The 22,434-nt window shown below is 45.3% G+C and overlaps 1 protein-coding gene across 3 annotated transcripts in view; it reads left to right on the top strand.

Annotated features, from left to right (window-relative positions):
* Positions 1 to 1,385: 1,385 nt before the first annotated feature.
* The window catches only part of GRAMD1B (GRAM domain containing 1B), a 205,749-nt gene continuing 184,700 nt past the window's right edge, over positions 1,386 to 22,434 (top strand). The window contains exon 1 of one of the 3 annotated variants that reach the window (XM_081799246.1): positions 1,386 to 1,612. In XM_081799246.1, coding sequence (XP_081655372.1) covers positions 1,587 to 1,612 — 26 coding nt within the window. In that variant the 5' untranslated portion in view covers positions 1,386 to 1,586. The remainder of the gene's footprint in view (positions 1,613 to 22,434) is intronic. The other 2 variants (XM_081799245.1, XM_081799249.1) reach the window with 2 other exon arrangements.

Below are 22,434 nucleotides of genomic sequence, written 5' to 3'. Positions count from 1 at the left end.
ACCAGACCCCTGTGAGTGAGAGTGAATGAGAAGACTCTGCCAGCGATAACATCTTCTGGGACGGGAATTAATGCTATAACAATCCCCCCCCCCCCAGGTCTTCTGGTGAGAAAGCCCTTTTGATATATGTTGACACTACCAGGTAGTATTTTAGTTTCAGTGTAAGAAGCACAAGGGGGGAAATGTGCTCTCTTTTGCGGGTAATATAAAAATATCTGTGTCACAGAGTGGTCAGAATGCCAGGAAGGATAGAGAGGAAGGAGGAATATGAGAAGTGGAAAATGGGAATTTCGTAAAGCAGATCCTGTTAGCTGGATTTCTGGAAGATAGCAATAAGCAAGGATTTGTTCTTTCCCCTTTGGTTGGCCTCAGCATTGCTGTGCCTTTGGGGTTTTTCATTCTTCACAGCCTTCCTGGAAGTAGGAAGGGCTTAAGAAGTGGTTCTGGGTAGACTGGTAAACTTGTAAACTGGAGGATTATTTTTCCTTGATGGGCTCAGGTGCCCTCCCAGGAACATGGGTGCAGGAGGCGAGAGTGAACGAACAAGACTGACAGGCTACCTCCTGGGCCACTCCACATGGAGTATTCTTCTTTAGGCTTGGAAACTTGGGTGTCCTGACAATCAGATAACTCAGGTCTCCTTCCCAGCTAGCTGTGTGGCCCTGGACCAGTCAATGCACCTCTCTGAGCACCAGTTTTCTCTGCAAAATGAGCACTTTCAACCTGATGACTCCTCAGGCTGGACCCTGCTTTGTAGTGCTAGGATTTGGACACTCCCAACTCAGGATTCCACCCCAGCCTGAAGACCCTGCAGGTCACCTGTGGACTCCCGCTGATCTATGCCATTCGCCTTCCTCGCATTCCTTTTCACAGCTCTGCTGACACAGGGAGATCTGGTTTCCAGATGGGCCACTATCCCCTCCCAGCCGCCAGGCAGGCAGCCGCTCTTCTGGTGCCGGTTTCCGCACTAAACTTGATGGTCTGATTTTAAAGGGGCGGTTGGTTTTAAAGGACCTGGCTGGTTGTGTGTCCCCGAGTTGCACTGCAGTGCTACATGTCTGAGCGAGGCAACACCGGGAGAACCCAGGCAGCAGGCTGCACCCGGGGAGGGAGGGTGAGGGGAGGAGGGAGAGGAGGGGGGACGCGAGGGAGAGGGGACTGAGCTGCGAGCGGAAACCACAGAGGTAGAGTCGGGACGACGCGGGGAGGAGCGCAGAGGCAGGGAGGGGGCAATGCATATATAGACCGTGGGGACTCGCTGCGGTGACTGTGGGCGCGGAGCCAGCGGGAGCCTCAGAGCCCGGAGAGGCGTCCGCCTGCCTCCCACCCGCGTCCCCCCCACCCCGCCCCTCCGGGGTACAGACCGCCGTCCTAGTCCCCGCGCCCACGGTGCCAGAGCCGGGAGCCCCTCGGGGAGCTGCGCTGCGGCCCCCACCCGGGCTCGGCTCCCCCGCTCTTGGTGTCCTCGGGCTCCACTCCTCCTCCCTGCTCCAGATGGGACTGGCTCTCCTCTTTGCAAAACCGGGTTCCCCGGGAGATGCGGTGAGCAGCAACCAGCAGCCGGGGCGCCCCGACCGGCGGGCCCCATGAGTGCCTCTCCCAGCAGACCCAGGTAAGAACTTCTCTCGACCTTCCTCAGCCCTGGGAGGACCACACCTGGATGCCGCGGTGAGGATGGGGAAGCCCCGGGGAACCTGGAGGCCGTGGAAGCATTGGGGTGGGGGTGAGGGGTGCTGTTGGTTCTCTGAATCTTGAGTGCAGCCTCAAAGTTACCAGAGGGCACCGTAAAGCTATTAACATGGATTGTGGCCTGGCTGTGGGGTCCCCTCCTGGGAGTTGGTGTCCCCAGGAAACCACTGGGATAGACTATCTCTCTCAGGAATTTCCAGAGGTGGCTAAGCTGGCTTCTTTTCCATTCAGTTCTGGAGATGCGCTCAGGCAAGTGGTGAGGGCAGGGCTGTGGGTAGAGAGATCGAGTCTCCTCTCCAGCTTTCTGACAAAAGTCCTTATTAGGGACACTGGCTTTCCCTGTTCCGGGTGGTGCTCCCCTCCCTTAACCAGGCCACCCCCATCAATTTTATGCCTATTTCCCAAATGTTGTAGAAGTCCAAGATTTGGGAGAAAGACAAAGTGGACATCATGGGGTGTATCTGAAGATGCCTAGTGAGACTAGGGAGAGGTTCTACTTTTCCTAATTTCCTCCTAGAGTAGAGATGGAAGGTCTAGTAATTGGAGGAACTCCTGCTTTGGACCTAGGGGTGCATGGAGTCCCATTCTAGAAGGAATGGATTTAGTCTTCTGGAGTAGATGAGATGAGAAGTTGTGGCCATTCAAATGAAGTTGTTAGAGCCCACACAACTCGTGTGCACCCATCAACCGACCTCCTGCCTAGAGAAGCGTCATTCCTCGGGGAGTCCCTTAGCAGGCCACACTGTCCAAGGCCGGCTATGGACAAGCATCGGAGAGCGTCTGAGGCTGAGTTCTGGTGGGCCTGGAGCAGTTGGGGGGGTGGGGGGCGAGGAGAACCAAAGAGGGGTGGAAGGATTGTGCACATCACATCCACTTGGAAGATCCTTAGCTTTATCCAAGAAAGTTACAAAAAAAAAAAAAAAGACTTGTCAAAAAATAATAAAATGTTTTCATGACAGTAGCAGATGTAAAACTCCCACCACTCTGGGAGACGAGAAAGAAATTTGTGCAGGGGGCTGAGCTGTCTCTTCTGCCAGAGCTTATGTGGGTACGTCACCTCTCGGAGATACGAAGAGTGTTTTATGGAGGAGGAGCTCTCCGCCTGGGGGCTTTTCAAGAGAGGGGTATTTCAGCTGGGGCTCTCTCTTTGAGCTCAGGAAGCCAATATTGGAAACAAGTGGGAAATGCTGCCTTTCTACCCCCACCACTATCCCCCAAAGTCCCACTTTGTCCCTAGGCTGAACTTGAGGCTCACCGTAGAGCAGGCACATCAGGGAGAGGCATCCAGGCTGTTGTTTGGCTGTGACCTGACCTTTTTCTTTCCACAGCGTTTAGGAGGTGAGAGGGCAACATACACACATATGTCTCCCGCGTGAGCCCTTCAGTCTTAGGCTCTGGGTGAGCTTAGCATCTCTTCCCTCTATTCATCGGGGCTCTGCCTTCATGCCTGACTCACAGATCACGTCTCTCTTGCTTAGACCCGGTGTCCCTAGCTGTGTCCCCTTCCCTGCTGCTCAGGACGAACAGCCTGCCTTTGATGGTGTGCAGTGGGGCTGCAGGTGAGATCACCCGTGTTTGCCTGAAGCCTCCCACCCCCGCCCCTCCGCTCATTTCTTTTGTAACTTGCCCAGAAGATCTTGTCCTCAACTTGCAACTTGGGCCAAGAGCTCTGCAGGGCATCATCATCATCGGTATTCGGGAGACGAGGTCCCCAAGGCGCACGTGGAAGTTCAGGTTTCCCTGGTCCACACGCAAAGGCTGTTTGGTTGTGGAGATTTGGGGCTGGGCCTTGGTGTTAGTGTTGCAAAGAAACTGGTATGAGCAACCGATCCATATGAAGCCAAACTGGGGTATTGCTATAGCACCCCAGTTTGACACTGTCACCAAATATGAGTGCCTTGCTCGATTTCTTGTCCAGATGTATTCAAGGTTCACAAGCCTTGAATGAAATCACATCTCTAGGGCGCCTGGGTGGCTCAGTTGGTTAAGCGTCTGCCTTTGGCTCAGGTCATGATCTTAGGGTCCTGGGATCGAGTCCAGAGTCGGGCTCCGTGCTCAGCAGGGAATCTGTTGCTCCCTCTCCCTCTGTGAGCTCTCTCTCTCTCTCTGTGTGTGTCAAATAAATCTTCAAAAAATAAAAGAGAGAGAAATCACACCTTTATAAGGCGATTGGTCCCTGCTGCCGCCTTATTCTAGCCTTTATGTTTGGACCTTAGCAGTCCTTTGATGTCTTTGCAGATGAGCTCACTGTTGGTTCCCCGTTAGGGCTTCCCCATCAGACACATCGATAGTCTGTACACTTGTACCTGAACCGCCAGCCCCGGGCTGCAGGTGCACTCCAGAGGGGTTTTCACTGCTCTCTGCTCCCGCCGCCTGCTGCTTGGACACAGGTGGTGCGTGGCTCTTTGGGCTGCTATTTACAATTCTGCGAGGAATGATCACCCATTCCACTTGCCCTGCTGAGGGGTTGCTATCTCTTGGGGGTGCCTGCTACAGTTTATACTGTTTTGATTTTCATTGTTCTTGCAGCTTGATCAGGATCTTTTCTTTCTCCCTCTCCCTTCCCCCTTTTGCATCTGTGGATTGGAACACTTCATTTTCTGCCTTGGCATGATTACTCTTCAAATTGTGCTAAAATCATCATTTCCTTGATTTGATCCCAAACCCTAATGTGCCCAAAGCAGAAACATTGCATGTATCTTTTAGATGCCGGGGCTCCATATACCCTTTATTTTGGTGCACACAAGGCTCTGGCTTCTAAGAGATGCCCAGTATCCACTGTGCTTTGTACCTGGTGGGTATGAATTGCCCATCTGCACAAGGAATTAACATTGCTGATACGAGGCAGGAGGGTGGAAACAGTGTTATAGCAAAGGGGTGTGTGTTTTAGGAAATGGGATCCTGAGTAGGTTTATGCTGTTAGGAGGGTCACCTTCATTTATTGAAGCCTTATTTGGTGTGGGTGGCAATCGAGTTCTTTGGAGAGGGCAACTCTTGGCAGCGGACTCAAGTATTGATGTGTAAGATGGGAACGATAATGGGAATGTAAGTTCTTGTCTAGAGTGGATTGACGTTGTTGAATCTGAGTTAGTGGTCTGCTAACCACCTTTTCTGTTGGGCTTTCCTCAAGCCAGCCATGACGTTCTATCTTCAGAGAAAGTCACTGGTGATCCACAGTAGGGGAGAGGTGTCTTTCATGGATACTGCAGGCCAGGAGCCCATTCTAGGCGTGGTGAATGAGCGGAACAGGTAGTTCCATCAGCTTATTAATGGCCATATTAATAGAAACAACCTGAATGCTTTGGTTTGAAACTAGGTCAAATAGTGGAACCTTTCTGAGACCCCAGTAGGCATGAAACAGGAAGCATCTCTCCACCCTCGGCACCCACGTGGGCGGCACAGCTCTGGAACCCCTGGTAAAAGAAATTTTCCCTTTCTGAGCCTGAATTGTAGTTAAGGCCAACGCGGAGGTGGCTGTGGACTTTGAAGATCAGAAATGGAGAATACAACTTGAGCATTTGTTTTTTCTAAAAAAACTTCAAAAAATGAAACATTGATTTGCCCAAAACACAAGACCAGGGAGGTCCCACCTGCCTGCCCACCTTGACCCCCACCAGAAGTTGTAGAGCTCAATGAGTAATAAACATATTTGGCTAGATGAAGGGGCGTGAAGAAAGGCAGCCCCTACAGCTCATCTCCCACTTACTCTAACTGATCTCGGAAATCCCATCGTCACATTTTCAGGGTCTGGGGCCTGGGGAAGGGGGACGGGATAGGAATAGGAACGGGACAGAAGAGCAATTCCTGGAGAAGTTTGTGAGACCTGGGGAGCCTGGAATCCAGCTGCTCCAGAAGATGAGCATGGCCCAGGTGAGGCCGTTGGGGCAAACGGGGTCCCCAAGGAAGGAGAAAAAGAATAAAAATGATGCAGGAGGGGAAGGCGGGGCCACAGAGAGAGGAAGCTGATGGAGTAGAAGGGGAATGCAGAGACTAAGTGCCAGGAAAGGTGATCGAGGCGAACAGAGAAGATAACTGAAGGCAGTACCTTGCTCGCAGGTTCATTCTCTTCCCATTTTCCTCTGGCAGAGGGAGAAAGCCAGTGATCCAGCCGAGCAGCGTGCTTTTGTGCTCCTGGAGCCTTCTCATGGAAGCTGTCAAGCCGCAACCCTCCATGGCAGCTCCTTCTATTTTTACATTTTGCAGAATTGAAATTAAACAAATGACCCTGTGATGGCGTGTTCATGAAGATTTTATCCAGCACACCCACACAGCCAGTGCTTGGGTGGCTGAATATTTAGCATAATATTCCATTTAATCAGATAAGAAGGCATCCTCCAGAGAAGCTGGGGCTTTGATAGCAGCCTATGAAGAGCTGCTTTGATGAGGGTGGGCAGGAGCCAGAAAGGAACCTTGTTCTCTGGCTTGGTTGGACTTGTTAGCAGGAAGAATTCCAGTTAACTGGATTCTCGAGGAGCTTAGCATTTCCCCTCCCATCCTTTTTTCCTTTTTTTTTTTTTTTTTTTGGCACTGGGTTTGATTTCAGCCTTTGTGAGACTTCTTGGTCCATTTCTCCTTGGAGATCTCACTAAATGCAAAATAAAGTGTTCACTTTGGCTGAACTTGCCCCGAGTGGAAGCCCTGCTTAGAATCCGGGCACTTGCCATCTTTTTTGGCCTGCTCAGGGAAGCTCATGTATACTATACTGGTGTTACAGTTCTTAGGCAGCAAGAATAAGGACGCTGTACATCTTGTACTTGGTTAGAACTCAGAGCAGGTAATGTTTTGTTGGTTTAGACATGGACTTAGCTCCTTAAGTCCATGGAGATTTAGTAGCAATTAAATGCATGCCCCTGGCACATAACCATTCTTTTGGAGGAAAGAAAAAAACAATGCCTGTTAAGGGGACTAATTAATAAGACAAGGTTGGCTGGGTAGATGTAAAAATGCAAGACTCTTCAAAAGGCTTGTCACTCCCGTGCGCATATTGGTGTTTAATAGGGTATTTGTGGGCTCTTTTGCCATAAACATTGAATGTTTATCTGATTCTCCACCTCTTAACCTCTAAAGTGCTGTTTTGACAAATCCAGCAAGAGAGACTGGATAGCAAGACTGCTGTTGAATCAGTTCTGACTTCAAAAAGAGCAATGGATCGGACAGAATGACTCAGAAGGAGCTCTTCTTTCTGCTGGCTAGCCTTGTAGAGGCTGATCTTTCCCTCCAGAACCAAACAGGCTTACTAGTCAGAGAATATTCCCTGCAGTGACTATAAAAAGGTATCTCCGTCTCTGACGCAGAGAGCGATGGAAAGCATCGACATGAGCCATATGGGTGTATGTTCAAAGGCCAGAGGAAATGAAGGATTGACAGTCCATTAAGACAGAAGCAGAAGCCAATTTCCTTCCCTTCCCTCCAGTCGAGCATCCATGTGTGTTTTCTCTCCGCGTTCTTTCTTCCCGGCTATCTGGTTCAAGCAGTTTGTAGGGCATGGCATTGTAGCCAAGGAAACTTCTCATGCATCTTGAAGAAAAAGGGAAAAAAGATAAACCCAAGTCAGGACTTACCTTTACTACAGTTAAGCTCAAAGCGTGGCCTCCTAGATGTAAAGACTCTGTCCGTCACTCAGGTCTCTCAGCCCAATGGTGCACGATTTCACAGTGTCCATCTCGTAGCCACTGAAGCCAGAAACGAATATCCCCATCATTGCTCGGTCATATGTTGTCCCCAGATTTCTATACTTGGACTCTGAGCCTCTTCATGCTCAAGCCTTTATTTAAATGAATCCCCAGGGGCGCCTGAGTGGCTCAGTTCTTAAGCGTCTGCCTTCAGCTCAGGTCATGATCCCAGGGTCCTGGGATCGAGCCCCACGTTGGGCTCCCTGCTATGCAGGAAGCCTGCTTCTCCCTCTCCCACTCCCTCTGCTTGTGTTCCCTCTCTCTCTGTCTTTCTCTCTCTGCTGAATAAATAAATAAAATCTTAAAAAAATAAATAAATGAATGAATGAATCCCTAGAATGAGCTTCTCAACTTGTTTGGAAGTAGAAAGCTTACACAAAATCTTATCCAAAAGTTTCCCTTTCCTGGCAAGGATGACATAGTTAGCCATCTCATAGCAGTAGGGACAGTTAAAAAAAGCATCTTGAACCCTTCATTATTATTACTATTTTTTTAGATTTTATTTATTTATTCATGAGAGACAGAGAGAGAGGCAGAGGCAGAGGCAGAGGGAGAAGCAGGCTCCCTGCCGAGTAGGGAGCCTGATGCGGGACTTGATCCCAGGACCCTAGGATCATGACCTGAGCCGAAGGCAGATGCTTAACCGACTGAGCCACCCAGGCGTCCCATTGAACCCGCCATTATTATTATTTTATTACTGCTGAAATACCATTGGATTACATGTTACTGAGCATAGAGCTCTTTGTTATGCAGAATTATTATTATCTGCATTGTAAAGTTGCAGAGATGGGGAGGTACAGACACAATGCCCAAGGTCACATAGGCAGGAAGTGGCAGAGTTAGGACATAAACCAATGTTCTATTTTTAAATACTGTGATCTATTCTTAAGTACTCTTCTCCAATACTATGATACTATTCTTTCTCTTGTGGATTCCACTCTAAATTTTCAGTGTCCTCTTTTTTTCATGGCTTCTCCCGTGATCTGTCATTAGTTCTTTATCTCTGCGGGTAAGGGGTGTACAAGCATCTCTTTGTAGCTGGGACACAAAGGGATTTCTTAAAATATAGATACCTATGCAGACCTAATTAAAGGACTTTAGGACAAAGAGGTAGACTATTACTTTCTTTGACACTTCCTGCCTTCCTTTTATGCTTTGGCATGTTAATGACTGCCAAATTTTCTTGACATTTAAGTCAAAGAAAATGCTGAATGAAAGCTGGCTTTCTACCTACTCCTTATAAGTGAGATATACCTCCTTCTCTTGTAGATTACCCTGAAGGAAGAGTCCTGCCCCCTAGCCTGTTCCAGGGGAACAGTGGCTAAATGCATTTCTGTAAGACGAAGAAAGTATAGGAGAATTTGAGGGAAACCACCACTTCCAAAAGAGAGCCAAGGCAAGTCCCTTAGGATTCACATCTCAGTAAATCTGCCTTTTGAGGTCTTTCTTCATCTTGGCTGAGGCTAGTCCCTCCATTTGAACTCAGTTGGCAACAATCAATAGAGTGTGTTAATTTCTGGTCCTGGCTGGTGTTTTGCATGCATGAGCTTCCTGCTATTTGTCTGAAAAAGCGCAAGCCCAGGTAAATAAAGCTGTGCTGATGGCTTTATTTAGCAGTTAGACCAACCCCAGCTGAATGGTATATTTTGGCTTGTCAAGAAGCAGGAACAATTTAGCAGGGACTGCAGGTCTGTGTTCTTAGAGTGTTTGCCCAACCATGGATGAGATGAGAAGATTTATAAAACCGAGTTTAAAAATTAATTTCATCTATTCTTTTTTTTTTCTCCTAAAATATAATCATTCTTAACACATCTAGATGCTGTAGGAACCAGAGTTCAATGCTGGTGCTAGGTTTCAACTCTTCTACCTGCAGCCTGATCTCTCTTAGCAACAGCCAAATTTAATTTAGGGATTGAGCTTTTGGGCTGTCTTGTATACCTGCATTAAAATCATGGTGCTGCGATCAAGTTTTGAGAACTGATTTTGGGAGAGGATAAAAAGTGGTACAAACAAGACCGAAATAGGAGAGCGAAGAATCCAGACATTTGCAATTTTTATGGAGTTTATTCCTGTGTGATCAGTGGAGAGAAGTGAGTTGATGGATTGGAATCTAGGTTTTCCAGAGCACTGGTGAAGTGTCCTTATCTCTTATTCTTTTCTACCATGGTGTCTCTACCAGCTGTGGACAGGATGTAACATGTTCTTACCCTAATTTTATTCTGTTCTTCTTGTTTGTTTCTGTCATATTTCTTTTTACCACATATTTCTTGTTTAACTCCTGTTAAACAAGAAACCAGATGAGTATTGAGGATGCAGAGTTAAATAAGATGGTTCTTTCTTCAAAGAGCCCATGGTTTCTAGTAAGGAGGATGAAGAGAGGAGGCAAAGACAACTTGTTAATGGCTCTAAAGAGGTAAGAATAAGGTGGCGTGGGAACACCAATCCTGAGCAGTGAGCAGGACAGCCCAGGTCAATCTGAGAAAGCTTGTTCAGAAAAGGTTATATTTGAGCTGGGTTTTAATGAGCGAGTAGGCATGTTCCAGATGGAGAAGGACAAAACCTTCTAGAAGGTGAAGCGGCGAGCCTGGATCAGTGAGCTGGAGTCAGATCGTGAGGGTCCACTTATATAGCTTGTACTTAACAGAGGCGACTGGGAGCCAAGACCTTTTTCAGCAGGAGGTCAAGAACAGATGTGGTTTTTAAGGAAAGTAGCCAGCAGCCATGTGGAGGGTAAACAGAAACAGGGAGAGTCCAAGGACTAGGTGCCATAAGGTGGCTGCTGAGTAGTCCAGGTGAGATTTGATGGGGGTCCGAAATTGGGCAAGAAATGTTGGAAGGGATTATCCAGCTTTGAGAATTAGTTTTAAAAGGAGTCCTCAAGATGTAGTAGCAGGTGGATGGTGGAGGCTGAGGGAAGGAAGAGGAGGAGCCATAGATTACAGTACCATTCTTGCTCCGTGTTCTCTGAACTAGGTCATTAGTCATAAACGGAGATGTGAAGTACCAGAAAAGAAGCATTAGTTGAAAGAGAAGGTAAAGAGAGCAAAATTTGAGCAGAATGAGGACTGAAAAGAAGCTAGTGGAGTAGAGATGTAACGAGTCATTTGTATGATGTTTCTGTGAAATTGTGAAGGAAAATGGGATGGGAGCAAGCTAGTAACATTGCCCAGAGCTTAGGAATTGAAGGCAAGAGAGAGTTCTGGAGCACTACTCTCAATATTTGAGTAAGAGGAGGACATGACAACCTAGAAGTAAGAATGATAAGATTTTTAAAAAGAGGGGAATCATTTGAATATGCTTTTCAATAAAAGGGAAACCTCTAGATAGAAAGGGAGGGATTGAAGTTAACAGGAAAGAGAAGAGACAGCTAAGAGAGCGGAGTTCTTAAGAACTCAGAAGGTAAAAAACAAAACAAAATACCGCCAACAACAAAAAACTCAGAAGGTAACAGACTCTAGCAAAAAACCAGGGGGGGGTGGGGATTAAATTTGTAGAGGGAGGAATGGAAGGGTACCAGTATTTATGGCCTGCCAAGCATAGTGCTAGGTATTTTATGTTTATTGATTTATTTCATTTTCATTAAAACCCTACAAGGAGAGAGAAGGAATGCCCCTTTCTTTGGAGGAGGTGGGAAAACAGCAAAAGGTGTTACTTTCGGAAGTGCAGATGTGAAGAACCATGGAAAGTAGCTTCAAGTAGTAACTTCTACTTCCTCTGTGAAGAAGAGGTGAAATCATCTGAGAGTAGAGTAGAAAGTGAGGTAAAGAAAACTTTCAGAGTATCAAAATTATTGACTTCGGACAAGCAGAAAGATTTCCATATAGAGCTGACCCCTGTTGAAGTTGGAAAACATACTATGTGATGGCACCATTGTCTCCCTCCTCCCCCTCCCTGGGAGCTGGGCAGAGCGAGCAGCTGGTTGGATTTCTCCTGGGGAGGACATGCATCCCGTAGGCTTGGCAAAACCACAAGGCATTGAGAGTGCTGTTGAGACTATTGAGGAAAGGGACCTAGAGGAAAGTAAAGCCACAAAGTGGCAGATAAACTGGGAGAAGACAGAAGAGATTTAAGGGAGGAACGGAATGAGAAATTTCAGATTGGAGGTTGAGATGGTGAAGATCTCAGAGGACCTTTGAGATTCTGGGGTTGACATCGGGATAAAAGGTTATTTCAAGCAAGATGCTTGTCAGTGACCCCCTACCTTAAACTGGCATTGTCTTATTTGTATTACCAAAAGATGGAGTTGTGTATTGTTGGATGGGTGACCAAGAAGGGCTGTGAAATTCCACATTGGATGGTCCCCATCCATCTGCTGGGGTGAGGTGGGTGCAGCCTCTCTGGGAACAGAGTGCTATGCTAGATGACACCTCGTGTCTGTGGTCCACCAGGGGCAGAGCCCAATTAACAGGTATTTTGAAGAATATCTAAAACATGTGAATGCAGGCTTTTTCCACCTGGGACTTTTGGAAGTCCAAGCCACAGTTTTGTTTTTGTTTTTTTAGTGGGCTTTATTATTTTATCTTATTTTATGTCATCAGTGGCTTAAAATAAATGTATCCCTTCCAGAGAACATTTTCTGTTTCTCAGTTCATGAACTTTTAGGTTCAAAAAGTGAATTTTCTGGGCCACTCCCCACATACCATTCCAGCCAGGTAACATAATGGCTTCCATTTTCATCCAATCTGGCATATCAGAGGGGTTGATTCACCACTGGGCCACATGCTTCCTATCAGTGTTGTCACCAGAAGCTAAGCATATGATGGGCCTGCTGAGGCGGACAAAGGATCTTTTTGTCATTGAGGGAACAGTGTGAGCAGGTGATGAGCCCTGCCTGTCTGGCCCTTTCTGACTTGTTCTGTTAGAGTTCTCTATGGTTTGTCTATCTGGATGCTCTGTCTCCACCCGCCCACCACCTCCCACCCCCAGACTCAGCCTCAGGATCCCTGTTTCTAGATGTTGTTGGCTGGATCATTGCAATGTCTGTAGTTTGGTACAACTGCCATGTCTCTGTTCTGCACACAAAACCCAAAAGAACACAATCTCTAGATATCTGTGAACAATTGGTGTCATCCAAAAAAAAAAAAAAAAAGCTTTAGAAGTCAGGAAAAAATGTTTCAGCTGTGTTTTATCTGCCTGTTTGTTCACCTCGGTTACAGAGCACTGAAGCAAGGTTTTAAAACATCCTTTCTAGTGACCTAGAAAGGTCTGCTATCCTTCCTTACAGCCAGTTCTGGTTTCTTCCAAGGCTGTTACAGTGGCGGATTAAATGCAGGGCTTCAGTGTAGACAGCAAACACAATTACCCAGGCAATAATCTGTTAATGTGTCCTTCTAATGATTCAGTCATTACTTAGCTTTATGGTGAGCTCTGGATAAGAGATATTAAGAATTACGATGTCTGTTGCCTTCTGTGGCTTCACTTTTATGGATTCTTGGCTGTTTAAGGGCCTAGAATCATCTCATTTAACCTTTTATAGATGAGGAAAATGGAGCCCAGAGAAAAATCAGTCATCCAAGTCCATAAATTTGGTTGATGGCAGATCTGGGACAAGCCCCCACACTTCTTGACATAGAATTTAGTGTTAGCAGTTTGATCTCCAGTTGCTGGAGGAGGATATTTTGAGATGATATTTTGATAGATATTTAGGTAGAATGGTGTTCCACTTAGGTGACAGCTTGTGGGGGCAGCATGTAAAGTTTTCTGGTCCTCAGTTTGCCCTATATACAGATTATCTTGTAAGGTTTTCATCCTGCACCCGCTGGATGAACGAGGGGGCTGAATTGATTGCCCCCTTCCTTTGTTGTATGGTGGGTATGTGCGTGGGGGAGAGTAATTTGAATGGGTAAACTTTGTTTTACCACTACACATTTAAAACTCGTGTGCATGACTAGGAAATAAAAATTGATCTTCTGATTGTTTATAACATGTCATCCTCTGTTAACAGGCAGAGATTTTTTTAAAAAAAGATTTTATTTATTCTGGGGCACCTGGGTGGCTCAGTCATTAAGTGTCTGCCTTCGGCTCAGGTCATGATCCCAGGGTCCTGGGATGGAGCCCCACATTGGGGTCCCTGCTCCGCGGGCAGCTTGCTTCTCCCTCTCCCACTCCCCCTGCTTGCATTCCCTCTCTTGCTGTCTCTCTCTCTGTTAAATACATAAATAAAATCTTAAAAAAAAAAAAAAAGACCATGCATTTAGAGGTGGGCAGACTTGTCTTTAAAAAAATAAAGATTTTATTTATTCATTTTTATTTTAGAGAGAGAGCAAGAACACGCATGTGCATGTGAGCAGGGGGAGGGCAGAGGGAGAGAGAGAATCCCAAGCAGACTCTGCACTGAGTGTGGAGCTTGACACAGGGCTCAATCTCATAACCCCGAGATCATGACCAGAGCTGAAACCAAGAGTTGGACACTTAACCGACTAAGCCACCCAGGTGTCCCTAACAGGCAAAGATTTGTGTTGATATTGAGAACTGACCCTTTCTAAAACATTATTGGTCTCTTATACTGCTGAGAGGATAGAACCATGTAGAGCAACAGTAGGGTTTACCTGGTCTTATAGGTAGAAGGTTTGATGGTGTGGATGGGTTTGCCATAACATGGGCATGGATTTCCCTGACTGCCAGTCACTGGGCACCTAGCTTCTGGTCTGCTAAGGTATGGCACAGACTCTGTGTGTGACCTGCCCTAGTGGGGAAATCTGAGTCAGTCACTGCTTGCCCTTTTGGAAGAAGTGGGGGTGCTCCCAAGTCACTGCTCTGGGCCTTGTTGGTCGGTTTGGTGGATTAGATGCCTAGGGTTGGAAAAGCTGGTACTAAGCAAGTGCTCCTAACTCTGGGATTTTTGTCACTCTACAGGACAGCCATACTAGAAAAGGGTAAAAAAAACATGCTTAGGAAGAAGAGTATCTCCAAGGTAAATCTCTTACCTATGTAGGTGGGAGAAGATCATTTGACCATCCCTAAGAAAATGACTGGGAACCAATAAAGCTGCTCATAAGAATATTATAGAAGTTGGGACACGTGGGTGGCTCAGTCGGTTAAGCATCTGATTCTTGACTTTGGCTCAAGGCATGATCTCAGGGTCCTGAGATTGAGCCCCGTGTCAGGCTCCATGCTAAGTGTGAAGTCTGCTTGTCCCTCTCCCTCTGCCCCTCCCTCCGCTCCCTCTCCCTCTCTTTCTCTCTATCTCTCTTTTTCTCAAATAAATAAATAAAATCTTAAAAAAAAAAAGAAAGAAAATTATGGAAGTTCTCTGAGAAAGTTTCCTGGTTTCCTGTCTCTGCCTCCATGGAACATGAGTTAATAAATTATATTGTAGAGCCCAGACAGAAATCATACAGGCTCTTCTTGCCAGAGCTTGAGGTCCCTGAGAGTTGAGCTGTACAGAACTCATGGTCATTGTGGAGAATTATTTCTTATTTGCTGATTATTTTGCTCTCTGATTTTGCTTTCCCCAGGGAGAATCCCATCTGGACAAAATATCAGTTAACAGCCATGTAGTCATCCATGTTAATAGCTTTACTGAGTGTGTGCTCAGATAGGCTAGCCACGAAGAGAAGTGGGAGATGTGTAGGTGTCTCAGTGTGTCAGTGGTCCCTATGCTAAGACTATTTTCCTGGACTGATCAAATGCTATAACTGCTTCCAAAATGTTAAAATATGTTGTCATTTGGATTGTCCCTATGTTGTCTGTGTTATTGTTTCTGTCTGTTCTTAAATTATCATTCAGTAATTCTGTGTTTTGTCTGTCCGATTCTCCCCTGCCACAGTCAAACCAAATCACATCTTCCAAGGTAGGCCATGTTGTTGTTGAGTCTTGGAGATCAAAAATGGTAATGCAAAGTAAACATGACTCTACGACTTACAGCCACCTTCCTCTGCCATAATCAACCACTGTCTCTGTTGAACTTTTAACTGAAACCACAGTCCAGAGTTTCAAGGAGCCATCTCTCAAACACAGGTATCATTAAAGTCCAGAGATTTCTTACCACAGATTTACTATCTTTGGAATAAAAGCTGGAGAGCAGCCTAGCTCACGTCTAATGCAGGAAGGGCAAGTTAAAAACAGTCTTGGCATCCTTCAGATCACTGACCCTACAGGCATTACAACCTTCATGCTTTGTTTTGATAATAGCCTCCTGGTGCACTTACCTGCCATTTGGTTAAATTATTGCGAAGCAACAGTGACCCTCTGCTCTTATTTCCAAATCACCCCAGTGTAGAGCTAATGGGCTCTCACTCTGTGCTCACTGCTCAGATCATGAGATGACAGATGGGGAAGAAGCAATCCTAAAAATGGGCTATATTAAAACATAATTTAAGGTTCTGTTGCTGGGTTGCTGTAGCTCAGGTAGGGCGTGATGGCATTTGTCTTCCCCAATGTCCTTTAGAACAGGAAAGTATCTTTCCATGAGTGAGCTTCCTTCAAAGTAGTCATAGGGTTCCAGTAAAAGATATTCATTTCTGCTTGGCATTGATCCAGGTCGAATCTATATTTGAAGCATCATCATGTTCCCCCTTCCCTGTTCTGTCCCCCTTCCCCAGGTTTTTCTGGACTTCACATTGGAGGGTGGGCAGTCCTCTGATGAGGACATCTATTTATCTGTATGGAGAATGCCCATGTTTAGGGAACAGGGGAAGAAGGAAAGTCAAAGAAGGACAGATTGGGGAATTAGGCTACTGTCATGTCACTGATGCTCAGAAGGAGAGTGTGAAGAAAGTACAGAGGGAAACGTGTCATGGGTGTTAAAGAGAAGATGAGATTACAGACCAACAGAGATTTGGTGCTTTTGAATGTGATGATTAAATCTGATGATTGGTCTATCAGTGATAGTGGAGAGCACATTTCAGTGGTGTGCTGGGGACAATAACCTTATTGCAGGAGGTTACTAAGTAAAAGGAGAGATGATCATCACAGCATAGAGACTGCTCATTTTGTAAGTTCAGCAGGCAAAGGAGAAGAAAAAGAAGATAGTTAACAGCATGGGCACAGAATTGATCAAAGTTTGGGAATTTTTTTCCTCTAAATGGGCAAAACCGTATTTGAAGCTCTAGGATATGGACAGAGGAAGAAATTGAAAAAATTGGAAATGAAGGATGTAACCGAGGGAACTCTTCCTGTCCACTGGGATTTTGTAGCATTGTGTTTTAACGATAACTGGATGGGTAGAACTTTGAAACACTGGATGGTTGTATTGGCACAGTTATTACGCACTTTCCATGCCCCCCACTGAGTTCTCTATCCTTAAACCATAAGCCTTTATCATCCTTAAACCTATCTGCTACTGGATGGTGACTGGGTGTCCGTGATTGTCGATACATTGTTGGAGCTATCTCTTTTCTCAAACAGATAGGTTTCTGGTTGAGTGTGTTTACAACCCCTTACATATCTATTTGGCTGTTTTTCTTTAGTTTTCCATCCTTGTGACGTAGGACTTTTGGATTACTGAAGCCTTTCTGTTTTGTATGAATGAATGAGTGAATGAATGAAAGAAAATTTGACACAAAGACTCATCTACCCAGGAACATATGTGTATGCGGGCATGCACACATTGAGCACGTATATACACATTGATTTTTATTTTATTTTTTTAATTTTTATTTATTTGAGGAGAGAGAGAGAAAACACCAATGCGGGGGAGGGGCAGAGTGAGAGGGAGAAGCGGACTCCCAGCTGAGCAAGTGCATGGGGGACAGGACCCATAGGCAGGAAGAGCTACTATATACACATTGAAACAACGTATTTCAACATTTACCTACAGAGCAGCTATTATGTGCCAGAGACTGTGTTAAGTGTTAGGGTTGCAGAGAAGAGTGAAGTTATAAGCCTTGCTGTCAGAGATGTTCACTCTTTGGGGAAGAAGTCCTATTTGCAAATGGACACTTTATGTCTAACATGATTAGGGCAAAGACAGAAGTATGGTCAGGTGCTGTCGTAATAAAAGAGGGGCACTCAGCCCTGCCTGAGAGTGTGGAGAAAAGTTTCCTGGAGGAGGTGATGCTTAAGCAATTATATTTTGAAGGATAAGTGAGAGCAGTCAGAGAAAGCCTAAGCAAAGTCACGGCCTAAGAAAGTATGGTTTTTATAGAAAACATTAAGTTATTTTGGAGTTACCAGAGTATAAAGTAAGAAGGATGGCTTGAAGGAGATGTGCCTGGGTAGGCACCCTAGGCGAGGGTATCAGGGACCTTACATGCTATGCTGAGATCCTGTGAGAATTTAAGCAGGGTAATGTCATAATCATGTTTACGTGCAGATCTAGTATGGTTGCAAATGATTGGTTCAAGAAAGTGATTCAATTAAAAATGATTTTGGCTCCAATTTGGTGGAAACCAAACTAACAGCAGCTTAAATATGTGATGATATTTTTCATGCAAGAAGGAGTCCGGAGAAAGCTAGTATCTGGCATTGGTTTAGACACCTGACCATGCAGTCAAGGACCCAGGCTCATTTTCACTGTACCACCCTCACCATTTTTGCTTTTGATCCTCATGCTGTTACTTTGTGGTCATGAGAAGGCTGTTACTGCTCAGGTATCAGAGGCTGTTACTGCTCAGGTATCATGATCATGTTCAAGGTGGACAGAAGGGGAGGTGGTGTCAACAGCATCTGCCCGCTTTCAAGAAAGCATAGGTTCTCCCAGAAGCTTTCCAGTACATTTTCCTTCATATCTCATGGGCCAGACGTAGAAGCCATCACTGGCTGCCAAGGAGGCTGGAACAAAATATTTATTCTTTCTAGCTTCCATAATGAGGAAGGGCAAAGGAAAAAAAGGCATTTGAATTGAGTGTTGAGTTAGCCAACCAGTAGTATATGTCACACCCATTTATCTCTAGCAGGTGTAGAGATTGGACTGCCTTCTGGTAAATAACATCCTATGCCAGGCAGTGAAGGAGGCAAAGTAGAGCAGAACAGTCAACAGGTGTTGTACATTTGAAAGAGAAAAGGCCAGAAGAGGAAGAGCACTGAGGCTTGGGTGCCATTAGCATTGTTCGTGGCCTGGGTATCGTAAGGGCCTTCTCCCTGCTGAACCAGTAGATGCCTGGCTCATCCCCAGGTGGGTTGGTGAAAATTGACAAAATCCACCTTTCTGCCATGGAACTGACTTCTCTTTTGCCTCTTTACAGGCCTCATAATCAATCAATCAATCAATCAATCATTATTTATTCCGGTGCTGGAATTATGCTAGCCACTGTGGGGAGATATCCAGGATGGAGTTTAAGAGGTGACATTAGAAGAATAAGAACCATGTCATTCCTCAAGTACCTTATGTTCTCTATGCAGAACAGTTTACACAGTATAAGGGAAGACAGGTGCGCATGCTTCTAGCTTGGTATGAAGTGTCGACAACCCAGGCCTGGGCCACAAGGCTGCTGCAGATTGGGTCTTACAAATTCAAGGCCAGTTGTCGCCACTCTGCCTCTCTCAGCAGTGCTTTGCAGAGTTGTCTGGCTGGTCTGCCTCATGCATACATGTCAGGAATCAGTGTTTGGCCTACAGCCAACCCCTTCCCCCCCCCACACACTCTCCCCTCCCCCGTGCCTTCACAGGTGCATACACTCTTGCTGGAGCATGTTCTGTCTCCAGCCCCTCTCCCTTAGCCAGCATGTCAGAAGGAAAGAGAACAGCTCTGCCATATCCATCTGACTGCTTTATTTCTAAATTTGAAAAAATAACAAAGCACTATGGCGGCATTACAAAAAGGCTTAGAAAAAAATGGACAATCACCTATAATCCTACCTCCCTAATATAACCAGGGTATAATCTCTTGTAGTTGTAGCATGGAAATAATGCTTTTTTGCATGCCTGTAATCAGGGAGTGTTTACAGTTTTGCATTCTGCTTTATTTACAGAGTTAGAGCTCATAAAAATGTGTTGAGTAAATGAATATTGATGAGTAGTCTTCACAAGAACAAGATGTACCACCTCATTCCCATTGTTGTTACTATACATTGTTTTTCATCTTCTCTATTTGAATAGAGATGGGGACACTAGAGCTTTTTCAGAGTGCCACTTTTATGGTGTGGCCTTTGAGTCCTGATATAGACAGTAGGAAAATTCGTAGCATAGGATCAGAAGCCTTGAGAAGATTTGGAATCCTGGTGGGCAGGAGTGAGATAAGGATCACTGTAGTCCCATTCTTCCCCAGCAGGAAGCATCTTAAGTGAAAAGACCATCTCTCTCGTTCATGACCACGGGCACAATTATCTTTTTTGTTTCTCTTTGTCCAAACGTTGCCCTTTTATCTGGAGGCTGTTCAATGAACAGGAACTTTCTTGGTGAAGGGGGGCGGGGCACTTGGACCAAGTCCTTGGAATCTGAATTCTTTCCTCTCACAGGGATTATGTCTGGGTTGCGATTCCTGCTCACTTTGTGATCCCAAGTAGATGCTATGTTTTAGAACTGCCATGGAATTTTGGAAACTCGGTAATAGCTAGTTAACTGAAGAACACATGTTGAGTTGTAGTTCATGATTCTTCTGGTTCAGTTCTGCAAGTTTTAATTAAACCCACAAAGTTTACAAGGAATTCATTTACATTAATCAGCATTATCCTTTTCCTTCTCATCCAGTCCTACCTTCTTGAATTATTCCCAAGAACTGCTCTAAAAGAACAAAGTGTCTGCTTTGACAAACAAACCCTACCTCCCTTCAACCATTCCTCTTCATCTCCTGAATTCCTTTGACAGTCAAATAAATAGATCCAGTAAGACAAGATTATTGCATTCATTTCCTTTAGGCTTATTTATCCTGGGAAGCACCTCTTCTGTCTTGTTTGTACACCAGGATGATAGCTGTTATAAAAATCCAAAGATAAATCCCTCAAAACATTGGCAGCCAAATTAATTCCAGAATTTCTCTCACTCATGCTATTAAATGATCAACCTCCAGCCTGATGAGATGTTCTGGGTCCACAAAACATTAGACGAAGAGGGCAGAGTATGTGCTGGGGATAGGAAAAAGGGAAGTTTCCCATGGAGGAACTGAGTCAAGGAGTGCCTCTTGTGTGATATCTCAGAAGTAATGCCATCAAGAAAGAGGAGAAGGGAGACTGTGCTGCCAAGGAAGCTGGAGCCAGGTCTGGGGAACATCTAAAGCAGCAGATGAGGAGGCAAGGAAGCAAGCTCTAAGGGAAGGGGTGAATCATCACCATGCTCTGTTTATTCGCTCCTGGCTTTTATGAAGCTCCCACAGGGACTAGTCTGTGAACTGGGTGTGCTCCCTTGCCCTCTGCCCTCAAGTACCATTCAGAAGAGCTGGGAGATAATATACATTTAGAAGTGCCAGGGGCTCTCTGGTATTCTCTGGATGGAAGGCCCCAAAGCAGGAACCTGAGAAAGTTTATAGATCTCCAAAGAAAAGACTCACAAAAGATATTCAAGTCCAATTAAATGGCCTGCGTTCCATGGTCATGTCCTCTCAGCAGAAAGGGGGCATCTGCACAAGTGGCAGTTGTTCTGTCCCTTTGTATGTGGCTTCTGTGAGTTTTAGACTGAGTATGGAAAAGTATCTAGCATGTGGCAGGCCCTCAGTGTTCAGTTGTTCCACTCCCCCCACCCCCTTCAGCATGGATTTGTTTCTTTTCCTACAGGCACAGAGCCAAGGACCCATGTGTTGTAGTGGACAGAACACTGGGCTTGGCAATAGTTATCAAAACCACCACTTAGTGAGCATATCCTCAGTGCTAGTGATGTGGTTGGAGGTATGATCTTTCCCATTTACTTCTGAAGACACTAAGGCTTGGAGCCACTGATTAACTTGCCCAAGATCATAGAGTTAGTAAGAGGAAGACTTGGCATTAGAACCCAGTTTCATTTGACTCCAAAACCTGTGTGTGTGTGTGTGTGTGTGTGTTTTATTCCTATGACAAAAACTGGTTTTGATTCCCAGCTCTGTTGCTTCCTAAATTAATATTTCATTACTCTGGGCCTCAGTTTACTCATCTGCCAAGTAGAGGGGTTAGGTTAGGTGTTTTCTGACCTCTCTACTAGCTCTTAAGTTCTGTGCATTGTCTAATGCTTGGTCTTAAGCAGGACTTTTATCAGCAGAGTCTTCATCAGTCTGGAATATATGGGGGAAGGATAAGAGAAATTCTTATTCATTTAATTACTATTCATTAATTACTGTCTCTTGAGTGCCCCTGGGGGGATACAGCAGAGACCAAGCTGGCATGGTCTGGCCTTTGGAACTTACATGTAGAACAGGGAAAACAGACCTTGCATATGTTGCAAGAGCTGAGTGTTTTGCAGCAAGATAACAGCATATGTAGACACTTCTGAGGCTAATTCATGTGAACCAAATTCAGTCAGTTCAGTGAACATGCGTGTGTCCCAGACAAGCAAGCAATGGAGCTTTAACATCAGAGCGTATCAGACACAACATCCTTCCTGAGTTCAGTCTTCTTTCTTATTACTCTCTTCTCTTCTTTTTTCCTACTACCCTGTCACATAACCGAGTTGCGGTGGAGATTCTGGAAAGAGCATAAAGCATTGTACTGTGTCAGCCTACAGAGGAACAAGGGAAGATGGCGGCAAGGAAGAAGGGCAGGATGAAGGAAGGCTGGGGAGCAGGGTTAGAGTGGGTATAGACTAAGGTAAAACAGTGGGTTATTGTTAAAGCTTATTGTTGAAGGTTAAGCACATCTTCCAAGTACTCACCACAGCAGAAAGGATATAAAAGACTAGGTGGGAGAAAAGAGAAGAAACACAGATTCATAGTTCTCTCTACTTTGGAAGGGACCCATAAGCCAAGAACTCCAACCACATCTGATTTAACACAAGGCAGCCCCTTTGTGGGACAGTGTAGGGGGTGCTTTTTGTTAAACTGATTTTTTTTTTTGTAATAACTTCTATTGTCTGGCTTTAATTTTGTCCTTCTGGGTTACATTAAGTTGATTAAGTTTTTCCTCTTTCTCTCTTTCTTGCTTGCTTGCTTGCCTTCCTTCCTTGCAATATTTAAAAGTGGTCATCTTGTTTCCCTTATGGCTTTACTCTACTGTATGCTAAATATCCAACCTCGACTTTTTCATAATCTTTCATAATCTTTTGATTCTCTTTCTTTTTTTTTTAAGAATTT

The sequence above is a fragment of the Leptonychotes weddellii genome, chromosome 11, assembly GCF_054177405.1.
Source record: "Leptonychotes weddellii isolate Sample4059 chromosome 11, ASM5417740v2, whole genome shotgun sequence".
Taxonomy (NCBI): Eukaryota; Metazoa; Chordata; class Mammalia; order Carnivora; family Phocidae; genus Leptonychotes; species Leptonychotes weddellii.
Note: the sequence above shows the minus strand (reverse complement) of the source record. Positions and strands in the feature narration are given on the sequence as shown.